This window comes from Herpailurus yagouaroundi, unplaced genomic scaffold (genome assembly GCF_014898765.1).
Source record: "Herpailurus yagouaroundi ecotype Mexico unplaced genomic scaffold, PumYag 188, whole genome shotgun sequence".
NCBI lineage: Eukaryota > Metazoa > Chordata > Mammalia > Carnivora > Felidae > Herpailurus > Herpailurus yagouaroundi.
This window is the reverse complement of record NW_024412419.1, coordinates 27,519,410-27,538,950: the sequence shown is the minus strand read 5'-3', so window position 1 is coordinate 27,538,950 and position 19,541 is coordinate 27,519,410. Positions and strand designations below refer to the sequence as shown.

The following is a 19,541-nucleotide window of genomic DNA, read 5'->3' as shown; positions in this document are numbered from 1 at the left end:
GCAACCTTAATTCCATCTGTAACCTTAATTTCCATTTGCCGCATACAGTAACGTTCACAGGTTCTAGGGACTAGGACATGGATATCTTCGATGTGCCATCATTCTTCCCACTGCAGGTATTAGACACCAAAAGCCTGTATTTCAGGAAAATGTTAAATGAGATTTTCGGCTGCGTACCCCTACACATGGTTTGTTGTTTTTCTTTAAACTCAGATGCTTTCCTTAAGAAAAAGTAGGTTCTGAAACTCACTTTAACAATCACAAAACCATACAGACGTGTATAAGCAGGGACTAGAACCTCGCAAGCTGTTTTCAGGGTTCCTGTGCTATCTAGCTGTGATCTGGATCTGTGTCCTGCTTGCCAGGGCTGCCGGAACAGAGTACCACAGACTGGGTGACTTAAACAGCAAATTAATTTTCTTATCATTCTGGAGGCTAGAAGTTTGAGATCAAGGTACTGCAGGGTTGATTTCTTCTGAGGCCTTACTCCTTGGCTTGGAGATGGCGGTCTTCTCCCCGTGTCTTCATATGGTCTTTCCCCTGTGTGTGTCTGTCCTATCTCTTCCTATAAGGACACCGGTCATATTGGGCTAGGGTCACCCCAAAGACCTCATTTAACCTTAATTACCACTTTAAAGACCCCCGTCTTCAAGGACACTCACATTCTGGGGTACTGGGGGTTAGGACACCAACATATGAATTACGCGGGTGGACGCCATTCAGTCCCCACCAACATCTAACAAATGTAATAATTAACCTGTGAAAGACTCTATGCTACTAGAGAACCGTTCATAAAAATAAATGAGGTGGGGGGAATATGACAGGTACTCATTGACAGTTACTCCCAGGTAGAATTTTTTTTTCTAAAAAAATGGTGATTTATTTTGCTTTAACATACAATGGTAAATATATTGGGATCATCAAGTTTTCAAAAAATTTTGCTGGGCTTACTTTACACATTACAATACTAACATGAGCTCATTAGTTCTTCCATTTTAATGAGGGAAAGGATCCAATTGATGCCTACTAGCAGCTTGGCTAAGAATGGACATTAAAATCAGACGATACACTGTAAATATAAAGTATTTTCCTCCAAATGTGTAGAAAAGTTTTGAGACAAAATTGCTGCCTGCTCCACAGGACAGACAGTTTGGATTTTTAAAAATGCTCCAGAACAGGAATAACATAACCCTGTGTAACAATACTTATAATACAGTTTAACAATATTTTATCAAAGACTTGTGCCCTTGAGCTTGAAAAAAAAAAATCTGAAGAATAACAGCAGCCAAGGAACTGCACAACCAAAAAATGAAAATTATATAAAATATTTCCAACACTATTTAAATGCCAAATTTAATCAAGCAATAGTAAAAAAACAAAAACAAAAACATCATAATACAACCTTCTGTTTAAAATAACAGCACTGTTCCGCCTCTTTTCCACTGAATTTTACATATGAACAGACTATATATACTGGTTTTTCAGAGAAATGTCCATTTGGTCTGTCACACCAGTCAGGCTCACACTGGATCCTCTCCTCTTCTTTGCGAGGAGACGCAATTCTGTGATGGTTCCGTGTTTCCGACATCCTGGGGTAGGTGCAATGTCTCAAGTATAATACATTTCTCTCTTTTCCTTTACACAGTGCAGAGTATACGGGCTTAGGTTATGTAGATCCTCTTTTACTCCAGGTCGCTGTCTTTTTCTAAATTCAAGGCGGTACTCAATGGCGTGCAGTAGTTGGGCTTGTCCGAAGGCACGTAGCCAGGCAGACACACACACTTGTAGGAGCCCTCGGTGTTGATGCACTTGGCATTCTTGCAGAGAGACATCCGGTTGTTCAACTCATCACATTCGTTTACATCTGCAACAAGCCAAACCATGCAGGTGAAGAAGTTCCAGTACCACCCCAAGAGGAAACGTGGCCTACGGCTTACCTGAGGCAGCAAAGCGTCTGGCCCGAACACAGCCAGGGTGTTCTCCGCTCTCCTCACCCCCGGACCCCCACCCCAGTAAACTGTGCAGTCTTTCTCATTATCGTCGGTTGCAAATACATGCAAGATAAGCAAGACTTTCTAGATCTGAAAAAGGTAGATGATCCGGAAGGCTCTAGAATTTCCTTCCCTGTATTTAACACAACAGGAACATTTTGTCAGCTTGACATCTTATAGTCAAAACTCAAGAAAGCTGGAGGAATTTTTCTACTTCTAAATTCCTTTCCACAGGTACAGAATAACAGTTAGATCTGTCTAGAGGAATACACTAAAGAAGCAAACAAGTGAGCAGAGAGCCTTCGGGGCAGCCCCTGTAAAGGCTCAAGTTACCTTCTCAGATTTCTTTCCACAGGAAAGAAATGCACTCCAAACACCTGCAATAACCCAGGTTACCTATTTTCCAGACCCACCACAGACAGAGACAAACAAAACTCAAGTGGGGAAGGGGGTTGCTACCGGAGGGAATGGAAGAGCCACAGAAATAGGAAAACCCTGTAAGTCAAGGGCCAGGCCCTGGAAGATGGCATTGGGCACATGAGGAAGAATTAGTGTATGCTTACCAGTCGTTCAAAAATAGAAGCAAAGGCAATGCGAGAGACAGAGAGGAAGAGGTAGTTGTGGGAGGAACATTCTCCAAAATGATTACCATAAAAGTTGTATTTTTTTTTCCCCAAACATCTACAGTCCCTTATGCTTGTGTCAGGTACCGGGCGAAAACACTATTTGCTGCAGAATCAAAAGCTAAAGTTAGAGGAGTCAAACATATTACCTAGAATGTTCTGTCCTCTCGAAGTACATTCATACTGTTGTGAAACCATCACTGCCATCTCCAGAATTTTTCTCCTCTTCCTAAACTGAAACTGCAAATCTATCTTACATGTACTCGATTATAGGAGATCTGGCCACAGGGCACCTGGGGGAAAGAATAACTTCTGAAAGGGCACACATCATCCTTACCAACACAGGTCATCTTGGCCATATCCAAGTGATACCCATCAAAACAGTCACAGGTATAACCTTCCTGCACCCTCACACAGCGGCCATTCTCACATCCGTTGAGGATGCCACATTCTTCAGCCTGCAACTCCTCGAAGCTATTTAAAAAACCTAGAAAGGAAAAGACAGGAGCCAGGTTAGAAATTTGCAACCTCTTTCCCTGGCTTTTAAAACTATAGGATTACTGGGGCGCCTGGATGGCTCAGTTGGTTAAGCATCCAGCTCTTGGTATGGCTCAGGTCATGGTCTCACAGTTCATGAGAGCGTGGAGCCTGCTTGGATTCCCTCCCTCCCTCCCTCTCTCTCTTTCTCTCTTTGCCCACCCCATGAAAAAAAATTAAATAAACTTTAAAAATTCTTATAAAAAAACTATACGATTATTAAGATTGTGGTTCATCATATATACATATTTTAGACACCTATTTCAGATGTCTTAAAGTTAGCAGTAAAATTTAACACTGAATGTATCTGTACACAGCATTATGCATAAGATAGAAGCTTTATATATCGTTTGTCCATTAGTAGCCCTACATCTTGAATTCTGATGTTCTAAATTAAAAGCATAAAAAGTGACTAAGTATGGTTTTTGGGTTTGCTCTTAATAAACACAAGTGTTTATCTAAAATTCCAAATTTCCTGAGTTCTCAGTAGGGCAAATGTCAGAACAACGTTCAGGATGGAAACAATGGAAGTGACTATCACAGTTCAGCAGACATTTGCTCAGAACATCCATGAGAATTTGAGGCGGTGGTTTTTCACTTGGAGTTCCCCAAAAAGCAGTGAAAAGCTGGGCTGGCCTTGCTGTGTAACCTGTGTTTGTTTGCTCTAGCTTTGGAATGAGCCTTACAAAAGGGCTCTCAGGAGATCAAAGGATAAAGACAGTAAAAGCGACTTGAAACATCCTGATAAATGAGAAAAGTACATCATACTTGTGGTTAGAAAGTCAAAATTATTTTTTTAAGGAAACAAAGAAGTTCTTGTTTGGCTTTTTTTATAGTTTAGGTATCTTTAAACTGATTCAGAACTAGCGTTTAGTAATATAAACATATGAAACAGACATCAAGAGTATCTAGCTCCCTTTCTAGAAAGAAGAGTTGTAAATATAAATCCACAGTGATACAAAAACACTGTTGATGTGGGCTCCCCCTTCAGAACCTCATCACGTTATCAGCTTTAAAAGGAAAAAAAAAAAATCAAAATATGACCATAACTCTGGCCTCTGAAGTAATTCTCCAGCGGAACTGCAGGGGGCAGCAAAATAACATTGTTTAGACAGGGCTGTAAGGTTTAACTCTGTGACTAAAAATTAATACATCCATGATAGGCACTTTTAAAAATTTTGAAGGGGAAAAAAAAATTACAGACCATTAAGAATATGTCATCAGGGCCCCAAAGCCATTTTGAGAAATACTTAAGAAAATAAAGTCTTAATCTATGATAATATTTTCAAATTCCAGGTACCATGGCAAAATCGTTTTGACTTTCTAACTGTTAAAAATTATTACAGAAATTAAAACATGGAATTAAATATTGAAAACTCTACACACATACATCAAGCAGACTCCGAAAAATACTTCTACACGAGTCAGCAAAGGACAGCCCCTTCTCGAAATGTGGTGGTCTCCTACTTTTGTAAATAAAGTTTTACTCGAACACAGATACCCCATTCGCTGACATGCTCTCTGTGGCTGTTTTCGTGATACCCTAGCAAGGCTGAGTAGCTGCCTCAAAGCCTAAAAAATTTATTCTCTAGTCCTTTACAAGAAAGAGCTGATTTCTGCTCTAGGAGATTCTACTTTTATAAAACTCTGCCTTAACTAAAAAACTGCCTCCGGCTACCAGTCCGATTTTCTTAAGTAACCAGAAGGCAGGAGATTAAGAAATCTCAGCTTTCTTTCTATGTTGCTTCAGCTTTCTTTCTATGTTGCTATCTACCCAATACAGTCATTTCTTTAGAAGGGCCGCAAAGTCCTGGTTCCTGGTCTGGGAAGGAGGAGCTATTTCTCATAAATTGCAGTAAGTTTAAAGGCCATTGATAGAGTCAGTGCTGGAGGTCTTAAAATTGCATCTCAGCTTCTTCTGTTACTAAATAGGAAATCGATGTGACACCAACATGTTTATTTCTTAACATTTGTAGTGAATTAAAAGAGTCCTGAAGCAACGTCAGCATTAAAAAAAGAAGGTACACGAGCCAGAACATTTCAACATGAAAATTCCTGGAATCTGGACTCTATCTAATGTGCTAGAGGCTGCACATAGAAGCTATGGGATTGGGTCACTGTTGCGTATAGACTTAACCTGTTATTTTGGATTTATGGGGCAGGCAAGCTGGGCTTTCTTTCAACCTTAATATTTCTTCTGCTTTTCTTCTTTTTAAAGGTAAATGTTTATTGACCTATAACACAGTCACAGGTAAGTGTCAAAATTGTAAGTGCCCAGTCTTATACCTGCCAGTGTATTTCGACACATTTCATGAAATAGTGCATGGTTGTATGTTGTTGATTAAAAGAAATAATCCAAGGTATTAGAAGTTATGATACTCTTGGGGCAGGGGGCCTGGCTGGGAAAGGGCTTCAGGGGCCTTCTGAATGCTGGGAATGTTCTACACCTGGGGCTGGGGGGTATACAGGGGCATGTTAATTAACTCAGCTGGACTGATACAATGCTGTTTTCACATCATTGTGCTGAACGATCAATGTATGCATCCATCAAAAACAAGAGGAAGGAAGGAGAAAGGAAGGAAGGAAACACTCTTTGACTCAGAACTGAAGCAGTGCCAAATGTAGCCACAAAGCTTGGGTTGCCCTCAGGAACCAGGTCACGGCTAGTGCGCTTCGTTCACAGGTAACAGGGCCCCAAGAAAGAAAAGGTGTCACTGTAGTCTGTCATTCAGCAGTGTCTCCAAAGTCCTAACTCCAACCCCCTGGCCTGCAGGGATTCTCCGTCTTGAAAATCTGGTGTAGTTTCACACACTGCAAGAAGGGCCCCTCTGTGAGATTTGGACAAGGCAGCTGGAAGCCGAATTTCCCCATTGCTAGTCCTGAAGGGGACACCACCTATCCTCTACCAATACTGTGTTGTGTATTTGAAAAGCTGTGGTTTCCCCCATAGAAACCTTTAGCTTGCACGGCTTCCTCGTCCAGGACACTCCCGGTTAAACACCTTCAGACATTTCTTCCTTTCTTTCTTTTTTAAAGCTTATTTATTTATTTTGAGAGAGAGACAGACAGACAGACAGCACAGACGCAAGCAGGGGAGGGGCAGAAAGAGAGAGAGAATCCCAAGCAGGCTCTGCACTGACATCGTGAAGCCCCGCACAGGGCTTGAACCCACAGGGCCCCTGAGATCATGACCTGAGCTGAAATCAAGAGTCGGACGCTTAACCGAACGAGACACCCAGGCGCCCCACAGACATTTTTTTCCTAAATGGGAACAGGGTTCACACAGGCACACTCCATCTCCCACAGAAAATCTCTGCCCACAAGACCAGGAGAAGCCACCATGCATCATTTCTTAATAAATCCCATCATGAGTGGATTCTAACAATTTCTGACCAGAAGAGCAATTTTTTTGACCTCCCACTTTAAAATACCTGTAAAGATCAACTTGTTACAGTTAACATGTCATTTCCTTATATGAAAAACGATGTCAATTATAATCAGGCTTCTAAGACAACCCCGACCCTTAAATTAGAACATCATGTAATGAGTAAAGAAATGATTTTGTTAAGGATCTTAGAAGATTATTTTTTTTTTTTTTACTTTAAAGAAAGTAAAAGTAACAGCAGACCCTCCAGCATGCCAATAATTTGATCCAATATTTCGGAACTTGAACATGTATAAGGAGTATGCAGAGGATGGACAAAACTGATTTTCCAATTCAGCAGGTCTTAGAGTGGGGCCTGAAAGCTTACATTTCTGACAAATTCCCAGGGGCTACCTTTTGAGAACCATTGACTAACCTTTAGTCAGTCACTTTAGTTTCAACATAACTGAAAAATTTTGCTTACGGTCCTGAATAAAATAGGGATCAGCTTCTGGAGCATACTGTTCGCTGAAGTCAACCAAGGCATCCCGTCCATATGGCCGCCGGCGTCCCGTGACAGGGATGTTACACAGCTGGGCATAGTCATCTAAGAAGGAAATGAAAAGCAATGTGAGACGTCATCACTGTTTGCTGGCCCCTAGACACACCCACTCGCAGCTCAGAGCAACAGAAACCGGCCAGGGCGCTGTCCACCATATGCTCCTGCCTCACACACATGTGCACCACTGATCTTAGACCTCGTCTCCATATTCTTTATGGGAGCTGTATCCACCCACGCACAATGAAAAGCTAAACAGCATAATTAAGATTCTACACTGAAGACCAAAAACAGTAGCTGAACAGTTGGTAGAACGTATCCCAGGAGAGGAAGGAACTGAAAAGTGAGCCAGCGCTCAGAAAGCTACAGGCCTTTTGGAAGAATGGTTTTACCTGAAACCAACAGGTGTTACCATTTTAAAGGACTGGTCATTCTCACAGACGGGTATGTTTTCACTCAAAAGAGACAGAAAAGTTGTATCTCTGGTGATCCAAAAAAGACGTAACCAAGTGAGGATGCCAGTAGGTACCATTTTATTTTAAGAGCAACTTTTAGAACTCTAAAATCAAGGCCTGGTCTGTATGAATGTAGTACTGCAGTAACAAGGACCCAGCCACCACATGGGACACTGGTTTTTCATTTGTTCCAGGGTTACTGAGTTTTCAAGGCGTTTCACCGTCCCAGGCCCTTGCCTGAATTGAGGGGCAGAGTTATTTGGCAGGTCTAGAGAAGAAAGCTTTAGAAGGAATGGCTTCATGTTCTCAATACATGTTGTATGGAAATATACTGTCCAAGGATTTATCTGGCATATGGAAGAAATCCTGGGGCTCCCCAGACTTCAGTAGCTCTTCCAAAACTGTGAGATCCTAGTCCGGTGGCCCCAGGACTGGATGGACATACTCAGGACAGTCACACAAGGCAACAACCACATCTGCCTGGACCACAGACTGGGGGGGTGGGGGAGGGCTTTACTCTCTTTTGTTTCCTCCTGTGACATATGAAAATAAAGAAATGCATTAGGGCTTTGGTGTGACCTCTCAAGGCTTTCTTTCACCCCCTACCCCCACTTAAAGGAGTCAGAGGTACATGTGTGTGTATGTGCACACACTCACACAATTCTCTCCTAGAATTGCACAAAGCAAGCACAAGGCCAGAAAAGACCCTGAACACTGAATGGGGGGGGGGGGGGGAGGGTGATGGTTGCTCCTTCCTCAATTTCTCCTTGTGGGGAAGCTTTCCAGAAACAACATACCCCAGACACCCCAACACTTTTGCCTGAAATCATTTCATAAGAAATATTAATTTCATTAAGGAAACAGGTGAACCTGAAAAAAAAAATCCTTGACTTGCACCCTTCCCTCCAAAAAAACCACACACAACTGGAAGCAAAGAGAACACAAACGGTTGTCAGTTCTCCTTCAAGTTTGAAAAAGAATTAGGGATCTCCCTGTGAGAGCAAGATTACTGAAATATTTACAAGTTTCAAGAGCTGAGGTCATTTTCTCTCATGGCTTTTTTAATATATATATTTGTTGCACATCTGAAAGGGAGACTGTTCAGTATTTTATATTCAAGCAACGGCTGTGATCAAGAGGAGATATTAAAAATAAGTTCATGCTCTTATTTTGTAAAACTAAATCCAGAGAAGGCTGAGCATGGTCCTATACACATCTGCATGTAGAGGAAACCTCGCCGAGACTCAAGGTCCGGAGCTGTTGACTGACACAGGGCTGTTGGGGGCTGTCTGGCCCTTAGGTCTGGGTCTTCCTCTTCCACCATGAAACGAGCTGGTCCCTAGCCTTCAAGCTCTCACCATCTAGCAGAGCAAAAGAAAGGGCCCAAATGTGAGAGTGAGGAGGAGGAAGAAGAGCCTCCTGGAAAAGGTGGCGCTTGACCTGAAATTCAGAAGACAAGTAGGATTTCCTTTGCTAGAAAAGGTATTTTGTATTCATTTTAAAGAGGTTACCCAGGGGCGCCTGGGTGGCTCAGTCGGTTAAGCGGCCGACTTCAGCTCAGGTCATGATCTCGCGGTTTGTGAGTTCGAGCCCCGCGTCGGGCTCAGTGCTGACAGCTCAGAGCCTGGAGCCTGTTTCTGATTCTGTGTCTCCCTCTCTCTCTGACCCTCCCCCGTTCATGCTCTGTCTCTCTCTGTCTCAAAAATAAATAAACGTTAAAAAAATTTTTTTTAAAATAAATAAATAAATAAATAAATAAAGAGGTTACCCAAAGGCATCAAGAAAGAAGCTGTAAGCTGTGTTTGGGGACTACCAAGGGGTTCCTAAGGAAGCCTTCTGACTGGATCCAGGCTGGTAAAGGGGAGCAGACGAACAGGGGTGAAACTTCAGGGACCGCCATATCTTCTTTCCCTTCCTTTCTTCCTCAGCCATGCATTTTTAAGATTCTAGAACTTACTGTCCTTTGCTGCTTTCCTTTCTCTAACACATTAAGCATTCCCAATTTCAAAAGAGTTTTGGTCAGTTTTCAAAACTGACTGATTTCTGCACGAAATGTACGCTCTTTTGTATTTGAAGATGTGCTACATTCCCATCATCACCAGGACATGCATTTTGAGTTATCTTTCTGGGAGCATGGATGGGTCTACCCTAATCCATCCATGCTGCCCCTCCTGCTGTGCACATGTGCTCTCATTCTTGGCCAGGGTCAAGGGCGAAGCGAGTGTGGGGTAATGGAAGGAAAATGGGCTCTGGAGGCAAGAAGCTGGGGCTCAAGTCCTGACTTACTTCCCAGCTTAGCAATTTGGGGCAGACCTCAGTTTCCACACCTGTCACATGGGGGTAATAATTCTTGTTCACCTACCTCTGTATTACTGATGTATGAAAATGAGATACTGTTACGGAACTGTTCATAAATTCTGAATCATCAAGAAAACGGAAATTCCGATTTCTCTCATAGGTAAAAATCTCTAAGTCTCTATTGAACACTGGAAATAAATGAGGATTTTCAAAGACAGCTAAAGAAGCAATTTCAGTATTAGCAAAACGTACAGGTAGTTGTCAGCAGGCAAAGAAGTGTGCAGTACATTAAGACCAATGAAGGTCACTCTCTAGATGTTTTAAATATTGTTTCAAGATTATTTGGAATTTTTAAATACATGGAGGGGGCACCTGGGTGGCTCAGCTGGTTAAGGTGACTTTGGCTCAGGTCATGATCTCACAGTTGGTGAGTTCAAGCCCTGCGTCAGGCTCTGCGCTGACACCTCGGAGTCTGGAACCCACTTCAAGTTCCGTGTCTCCCTCTCTCTCTGCCCCTCCCCCATTCATGCTCTGTCTCTCTCTCACAAGAATAAACATAAAAAAAATTTTTTTTAATACATGGAGAGAAACTCTTGCTCAGTAAACAGAGAAAGAGGTCTTCGTGGACTTTGTCTCAAACAACTGGGGACAAAATCATTTACTGCCTTGACAGATACAATTATTTGGTCAGGCAATGAGAGCAATAGCATATTGTTGACACCAGACCAACAGAACTCAGAGTAGAAGGCACAGTGATGTCCAACAATTCTTACTGTATGCCTGAATCCTTCAGAGATATCTCAAGGAGACAGGTTTCTCATCATCTTCCAGGGGAGCAACTGGAATATCACAGAATTTTCTGAGTCTTTGGCAAGGAATCCTCCTCAGGACCTGGGCACGTGTCTATTTCTAGAACGTGCTGGGCTTCTGTGCACCCCAAGCTACCACCAGAGCCCATTCTAGCCTTGGTGATCAGCTAGTCCCGTGGCATGGTTACACTCCAGCTGGGGGACACAGTGAATCGTGGTCGGCAGAGAGTACGGAACCCGCTTCCCACGAGAGCGCACGAGCCTCTACTGGTTCTCCGTTTCACCTAGCTCAACATGCGGGGATGGACACATACTCTCCCTAGGGTCTTTTTCCTTCTCCACAACACCCTTAGGCACATCAACAACTATTAATCGCCTAGCTGTCTGGGGACCGATACAAAGGAATAGTTTTGCTCACCAGAGCTTGTGCTCTGGGAGGCAAATACCATGTATGAGCCACAATTTACAATGTGTTCATCCAGGATCCGGCCAAATATGAATGTGAAATGAACAGGAAATGGAAATATTCACACCTCAAAGCCTCCCCCCCCTTATGCATTCTTCACCTCCCCAACGACAAATGCTAAGCTCTTGATCAAAGCTATGAAAAGACGGTGTGGGACACCGTCACTAAGTAGTCTCAACAAGATCCAGGCCATTGATCACAGTCCTTTCCCTGGCATGGCAGATTCTTATGACAGATGGTGCTGCTTTGATTTTAATTTTAAATTGAAAAAAAAAAAAAAGTTTAAAAATTACCCCCTGGAGCCACTGGGTCTGGGGCCTCTGCTGTCAGCAGCAATGGGAAGCACAGCATTATATCCTGGCAGGAAATCTCCCTTCCTGATGACAGACACATCTGCAGGGCTGGTCTGGACAGTCACATGTCACCATGCCACTCTGGCATGTGAGGACAATGGGAGGTGAAGTTTTAGTTCTGACTGAGGCAGATCAAATTCAGCTGCTTTTAGAAATGAAGACGAGACTGCATTTCATTCTCCACACATCAAGGCTAAAAACTCAGGGCTCCAACGTTTGAAGTGCATTATTTTCAAATACAGGAGAAACAAGGACCGATTCTTATGCATTAAGAAAAATGGGTCATGTTTTGCTCCAATGTCGAGACCAGGTGTTTTTCTTACAGACTTCCACACGTCTTATTGATTGATGATGGTGTTTGGAAAACACAGACACACAGCCAGGAAATGAAGGAAGAGGACAGGGAGAATGGAATTAGGATTTATCCTGGTGCTTGTGGAGCCAGCAGGACAATGGGCATTTGTCTTTGACTGAAAGTGGGAAAAGCTAGGAGATTAGAAAAATGGGAACCATTTACAGAAAATACCATCTAGCACTGATGATAAAGGAACCTGAAAGACAGCATGCCACTGGCAGTCCACACCCTGTGGGTCGGCCACCTGTTTGAGTGCCTCTCTACTTACGCTCTTTTCAGAAAAAAATGTTTACCTACAGTGTCCGATGAACAGACAGTAGCCTGCTTCCCAGATATTAAAACTTGCTGCGCTGTGAGAGGGAACAGGGTATACTAAAAAGAAAATGGACTCAGAGTCAAAGGCCTCGGGTCCTAGTGTTGTTTCTCTACTTTCTAGTTGCTTGGACTGGACGTATTTTTTTGAGTTTCATCCTCAACAGGATTAGGGTACCTGTCTTTGTGATATTAAAGGCAAGTCAATGTTTTATTCAGGGACTGACTCATTCATTCAACCAGACACAGAGAATATTATGGGGAGGGTGGGATTGGGGAGAGAGGAAGGTTATAATGACTCTATGACAAAGGTACATACACTGTGAGATGTACAGTAGTTTATCGGGACCACAGAGAAGGTCACCAGGAAGAGCTGGGGAAGGCTTCACCTTGGAGGTGGCATCTGTGGAGGCCAATAAGGTGAAGAGGAGGAGGGGATTAACTCAGAGTCATGGGCATATATAATGGATAAGAAAGCTTTAGGGAAACACAGTACCATGTAAACACTGGCTACTGTAGATCTCTGCCGAAGAAGAGGGGGAAAAAAAGGAAGTTAGTGAACATGCACTACGAAGTTCCCTCATGTCAGGTGCTGTGCGCTTTTGCGTACATTTTTTTTTCCTTGAAGTCTCCGAGCATCCTCTGAAATAATTGTAATTAGCTCCTTTTGTTTCTGACTTATAGTGTAACTTGTCCTAGTTTAGGCGAGAGATTCAAACCTGACTTAGTCTATCTGCAAAACCATGTTCGATTCCACAGCTGCCCTTCAGAAACCCTGCAAAGAAAATTATGAAATCCATTCCCTAGACCTTAAGCACCAGGTAAGTACTTAGTTCAGCAATAAGCATTTGTGACTCAAATTCCAGGGAGGGCAATAACCATGAATGCTGATGAGCTCAGCCCCACCAGGGTCAGCTCTATCATTAGCAGGATTTATGTTTATTGAATTTGCTCGATTTATTAGGTGAAAGAGATCAAATTGCTTAATGTTCAATTAAATTGTACTTGTCGAGGACAGGGAAGTAATGAAGTCTAAAGTCTTGGCAAGGTTTATGTTCTGCAGGACTCCTGTAAATGTTAATGCTCTAAGGAAACTCATGGGCCGCAGACCAACTGAGCTCTCCCACCCCAGCAGTCACCTAACACTGCCCTTCCAAACCCAGTCACTCACTACGTTTCCAACAGATTGCTGTTTATTTAGCCAGACTCTACTGGAGAGACAGATTTGTTGGGTATGAATGCCAAAAACTGGAGGTTCCCTTTGCCTTCTAAAACCTGGATTCAAAATTTATGCACTTGTAATGCCATTAAATCATGCCACACACGAAAACCCTAAAATAATGATTGATAACTTACGAACTTCTTATTAAGGATTGCGTGAAAAAGGTTTCTCCTTTTCTAAATACCCAGGGCTTTGGAAATAACGTCGTTAAGTCTTACATTCAGGCAATCTCTGGGGAAATTGGGAAGGAGGTAACCTCTAGTGTTTGATAAGAGAGACGAGTGAACAATACAATAAAAAGGCAAACAAGAGGAAAGTTCAGCGTGTTAGTTTTTCTAAACCCTTCTACATTATCATTTTCTAACTGCAAGGGCAGATATATCAATTTATTTTCTTCTTTCCTGTTCTCTAAATATCACCCTGAAGTGATGATCCGAGAAGTCAACAATTAGGAAAAGCAGGTTACTATTATATATCAGGAATACACTGGTTTCTGTCTTTATTTTTGCATTAACCAAGTAAGTATTATTTTAAAACAGGAACTAAGTACATCCTTAAGGGGGAGATTGTACAACATGGTGGATGTACTGAGGCCACTGAAGTGTTCACTTGAAAATGCTTAATTTTATGTTATTTAAATGTCACTTCAAAAAAAAAGTCAAAAGAGAAACAAAAATAATACAGGAGAAAAAAATGTTTCTATGTTAAGTCTAGAGTTCATGTAACCTTTCTATTTTTAACTGATAGAATGAGGAAACTAGAGTAGTTGATCTCTGAGATCCTTTCTAGCTTACATGTTTTATGATTCTGAAGACAAGTTTTACTATTAGGCTGAAGGATCTAGGGAAGACAATTTGTCATGGAACTTTGTGGTTGGGAATAGGAGGTAATCACCACTAGGTGCCGCTACTGAGCTCACCTGGGTGGTTTCAGAATGATGGACAATCATGCAATTTAACACATTGTAAGCAGTCTGTCTTATATCCGTGAGGTCAGTCTCTCATTCACTTTTCTGCTGAAGAAATGGAGGTCTAGAGAAGTTCTAAAGGCAAGCCAGGATTGACTCTCAAACCGTAACATTTACTAAAACAAATTATTAAAATGTAAGGGTAAATATAATTGGGTTTTGGTGTATATTATTTTGACCTTGTTTATTTAAGCTTAGAAGCAAAGAAAGCTATATTAACATTTGTTCAAAACTCTTGATTAATATTCTGAAGTATAGATCTCAAGGTCCGAGATAAACATACAGCTGAATCCATTATTACTTGAAGACCAGGTTCTAGGTAATAAGTAGAATACTAAATGAACACTAAACACAGTCAATATTATTATTCCACTCAATTATAGGAAATAAGACACTACAAAGGAACACTGAACTATTTTAAGATCCCTAATTCAGTTTTATGGTTTTCCCATACAATGCTATTTATCTTAATCTGAAATGACTTTTTTTACTTTCCCCTCTGGATCTATTCAGAATCAGATATAGTCTTGGTACCACTTCCTCCGGGAAGTGATTTCTTCAGCTATACTTTGTAGGTGCTCACAGATTACCATGTAAATGGTATCTTCTAGGGTTGAGCGGTGTACAACCAGCACAACTGTTCACAATAGCTCTGCTTGCCATGGAGACTTGAATCTCAGAAGGAAGCATCAAGAAGGCATGCTGTGTCCTAATCCTCCCCCCCCCAGTGAGTGAATCTTTCTTAGGATACTAGCTATAGATAGGGAGCAAAAACAATGGCATCCCCAGCTTCTGCTCCCTGCCGATTTGTGTCAACACAAAGACAAGAACGTGGTAGCTTTCTAAGCACTTTCTAGATGCTTTTCTCCCATTCATCAGAGGCACAATCTGTGTGCTGCATGAAGGGAGAGTAGATAAGCTTCCTCTAAATTTTGCCAAGCTTGCCTGCTCTGGCCATGAGGTCAGCATTTAAAAGGCACGGGAGCCAGCAGCTCTGTTCTAGCCACAGCTGTCTCAGAAGCTTAATTAAGAAAAGGTCAGAATAAGCACAGTATTATTTGAATTCATAACCTCAAACATACAACGGGGCTTTAAACAATTACGGGCAGTGATTTTTCTCACAGTCCCACTCACCACAGTTCATTCTTCTTAGAGTGCATTTCAATTGTTCTCGTCACCGAAGAGGGGAAAAAAAAAATCCTAACAGCAGCAAAGTTTATGTACAATATGTGAAAATAAAATGTCCACTAAAGAGCAAATCACCTAGTAAAATCACTGGAAAGGTGCTTCTAGAAAGTGAACGTCTATGCGTAAGCTCTGATTTCAAGGGAGAATGTGTCAACTGCTAAAACAATCTTATTTTTGAGATGAATTAAGTCGCTTGTTAATTAAAAATAAAAGTGTTGTTCTTTGTCATCAGATTGTTCATTTTACACATACGTTTTAATTTCTCTACTTAGGTTCTAAATGAGAAAGCGTCTAAGAGGACATCAGTGCGACTTTAGTCAATGAAATTTACTCTCCATTCAGCATAGGTTATGTAAGAATGTGGCCAAATCCTTGGGGCGCCTGGGTGGCTCAGTTGGATAAGTGTCTGACTTCAGCTCAGGTCATGATCTCACGGTCTGTGGGTTCGAGTCCCGCGTCAGGCTCTGTGCTGACAGCTCAGAGCCTGGAGCCTGCTTCTGATTCTATGGATCCCTCTCTTTCTCTCTCTGCCCCTCTCCTGCTTGTAATCTGTCTCTCAAAAATAAAACATAAAAAAAAAAAAAAAAAGAATGTGGCCAAATCCTTTCTTAGCACCTCGATACAGTACAGCTTTTAGGAGAAATAAGCACTGAGTACAAGTGACTCCCTGAAGTCCAAGCCATTCACAAACTAAAGTTTCAGAAGTGCTCAGGACACCAACTGGCAATCTCATCCTCAAACCGTGCTCGCGTTTAACTGTTCTCTAGTTGCTCTGGAGCCCTGGAGACCATGGCTTCCACCAGTTCTCGGTGTAGTTAATACTCTGGTTTGCAGTACAGCAATGTCTCTGCAGCTGGTGTTCCAAACCCTCATTGGCTGTGACCCCAGGGAAGTGGGTTTGGGAACTGCAGCTTGTTCCGGGACATGCCTCCAGAGTGCTGTCTCTGGCAATGTAGCAGGAAATGGGGTTTTCCCCCTCCTTTTAACTGTCCTTACTCTGAAAGCAAACCAGGTTTCTTTTGTAAAATGTTTTAAATCAGTGACTACAAAATATGATCCTAACCTGAAGGTGCCTGACTTGCCTGGGGCTCGCTTGTTGTCTAATGCACCTGCCAAAGGCAAAGTTGCTGTTTTGAAAGTTTATCTTTTTACTTTGAGAGAGAGAGAGTACGAGCAGGGGAGGGTTTGAGAGAGAGGGAGAAACAGAATCTCAAGCTTGAAAGAATCTCAGTCTCACGAGCCATGAGATCATGACCTGAGCAGAAATCAAGAGGCGGACACTTAACCCACTGAGCCATCCAGGAGCCCTGACAAGGTTGTTTTAAAAACTCACATTCCAGGGGCGCCTGGGTGGCGCAGTCGGTTAAGCGTCTGACTTCAGCCAGGTCACGATCTCGTGGTCCGTGAGTTCAAGCCCCGCGTCAGGCTCTGGGCTGATGGCTCAGAGCCTGGAGCCTGTTTCCGATTCTGTGTCTCCCTCTCTCTCTGCCCCTCCCCCGTTCATGCTCTGTCTCTCTCTGTCCCAAAAATAAATAAACGTTGAAAAAAAAAAAAAAAACCCTCACATTCCAGGGGGGTGCCTGGGTGGCTCAGTCAGTTAAGCGTCCAGCTTTGGTTCAGGTCACGATCTCACGGTCTGTGAGTTTGAGCCCCGCGTCGGGCTCTGTGCTGACAGCTCAGAGCCTGGAGCCTGTTTCAGATTCTGTGTCTCCCTCTCTCTCTGCCCCTCACCCACTCAGGCTCTGTCTCTGTCTCTCTCAAAAATAAATAAAAAACGTTAAAAAAAATTTTTTTAATTAAAAAGCACATTCTAGAAAGCTTCATTTCTAGTATTCTTCCTCTGATGCATTGCTATTTGTAGCAGGCTTCTCTGTCACTTATCCCTGCCTGCTTATTCCCTCTTTCAAGTCCTGTATCTTCTGCACAGCTTGGTTAAAGAGGCCCTGACCTGCTGTCATAGTCCTGTCCAGCTGGGGGCCCTGGCTAAGTGTTAAATATCCTACCTCCTCCCTGCCCTTCTCTAGCATGTACCAGGGGAGGAGAAAGAAATGAAAACCAATGTCCTTCCTTACAGTGCAGATGGCCCACAAACTGCAAATATTTAACTTTTTCACAATCTCACTTGTGATAGATAATTTCGTGCGCCAACCTGGCTAGGCCATGGGGTGCCCTGATATAGTTGGTCAAACCCTGAGTGTTTCTATGAGGGTGTTCTGGATGAGGGTAACATTTAAATTGGTGAAGCTGAGTTAAAGCAAATTGCCCTCCATAATGTGGGCCTCACTCACTCCTGAATTACTGATTCACTGGATCACTGAAGAGAACAGAGCACGACTTTCCTCTGAGAGAAAATTCTCCATCCCACTGTCCACTGTCTTCCGGCTTCTGCAACATCAGCTCTTCCTGCCTAAAGGCCTCTGACCTGGAGCCTTGGCTCCCCTCAAACCTTGCATGTCATCAGCCCACCCTGCAGATTTTGCATTTATCAGGTACTGTAATTATGTGAACCAATTCCTTATAATGGATGAATCAGTCAATAAATCGCTCTCTCTTTTATTGGGTCAGTTTTTCTAAAGAACCCTAACACTCCAGCCTGCCTTACAGGCACAAGGGAAGTTTATCATTGGTTCAAGCCATCAGGGTGTTAGGGAATCCTGATGGGGTGAGCACATCCCTTTGGGGAGACGGTATCTGATTCTTAAGGGGAGTCATGTGTACTTGGAGAAAAGCTTTAACATTTTTTTTTTAATGTTTCTTTATTTTTGAGAGAGAGAGAGAGAGAGAGAGAGAGAGAGAGAGAGAGAGAGAGAGACGAGTTGGAGTGGAAAAGGGGCAGACAGAGAGGGAGACACAGAATCTGAAGCAGGATCCAGGTTCCGAGCTGTCAGCACAAAGCCCGACGTGGGGCTCGAACTCACAAACCGTGAGATCATGACCTGAGCCAATGTTGGACGCTCAACCGACTGAGCCACCCAGGAGACCCAGAAAAGCTTTTATATATTAATTTTATCTGCCCTGTTACTCCCTTGAGTCCCTATAATGGAAGATACTGATTATAAAAGTAATAACACGAGGGTGACCCAGGCAGCTCAGTCGGTTAAGCATCCAACTTCGGCTCAGATCATGATCTCACAACTCGTGGGTTCGAGCCCATGGTGGGCTCTGTGCTGACAGCTTAGGGTCTGGAGCCTGGTTCAAATTCTGTGTCTCCCTCTCTTTCTGCCCACCGCCCCCCCCCCCCCCCACTCGCACTCTGTCTCTCAAAAATAAACAGACATTTAAAAAATTTTTTCAAATAAAAGTAATAACATGAGAAGCACTTGTGGTCCCCTGCTGACATGGGAGTGACGGGACATGCCCATCATCTCATGCATGGATGTTCAGACTCACACTTGAGCACACACATCCCTGGTCTTCATTCTCCAATAACTCACCATCACAGTCGTGAATTTTTCCACCCAGTGACCTCAGCTGGCCTGAGATGGAAACTCTGTTATTAATGATGTATATTAAGTCTAGAATAGTAACTTTACTATAAGGTTTTAGAATGAGGTTTTTGTTATTTCATATGTTTATGTTTGTAAGAACCATATCACAGGGAATTGGACAGACAGACCTTGGGATTTTACTTTGAAATAAAGCAGACTTTCGATTAGGATTTGTGTTGAATGAGTTATTAAGAGGACTTGATCAGGTTGGTAAACAGTATTTGAATTTATTAAAAATTCAATTTGCTGCATCTTAAGTCTGATTTATTAAGATTTAGAAGAGCTGCAGTGGCGCTTAAGAAGAAAATGCTGAGGCGCCTGGATGGCTCAGTCGGTTAAGTGATCAACTCTTTGATTTCAGCTCAGGTTGTGATCTCATGGTTTGTGAGATCGAGCCCCGTGTTGGGCTCTGCATTGAGTATGGTGCCTGCTTGGGATTCTCTCCTTCCCCTGACACAGGCATATGCATGCATGCCCTCTCTCTCTCAAAATAAATAAATAAACTTTAAAAAAAGAAGAAGAAAATACTTATTAGGACTGTGGGCTGCCCTTTC

The 19,541-nt window shown here is 42.6% G+C and overlaps 1 protein-coding gene across 10 annotated transcripts in view; it reads right to left on the bottom strand.

Annotated features, from left to right (window-relative positions):
• Positions 1 to 849: 849 nt before the first annotated feature.
• LTBP1 (latent transforming growth factor beta binding protein 1) overlaps positions 850 to 19,541 on the bottom strand; it is a 406,323-nt gene continuing 387,631 nt past the window's right edge. For all 10 annotated transcript variants that reach the window (XM_040496475.1, XM_040496477.1, XM_040496480.1 and 7 more), the window contains 3 exons: positions 7,000 to 7,122; positions 2,952 to 3,101; positions 850 to 1,864 (listed from right to left, as the gene is read on the bottom strand). In XM_040496475.1, the coding sequence (XP_040352409.1) occupies positions 1,683 to 1,864; positions 2,952 to 3,101; positions 7,000 to 7,122 (455 nt within the window). In that variant the 3' untranslated portion in view covers positions 850 to 1,682. The remainder of the gene's footprint in view (positions 1,865 to 2,951; positions 3,102 to 6,999; positions 7,123 to 19,541) is intronic.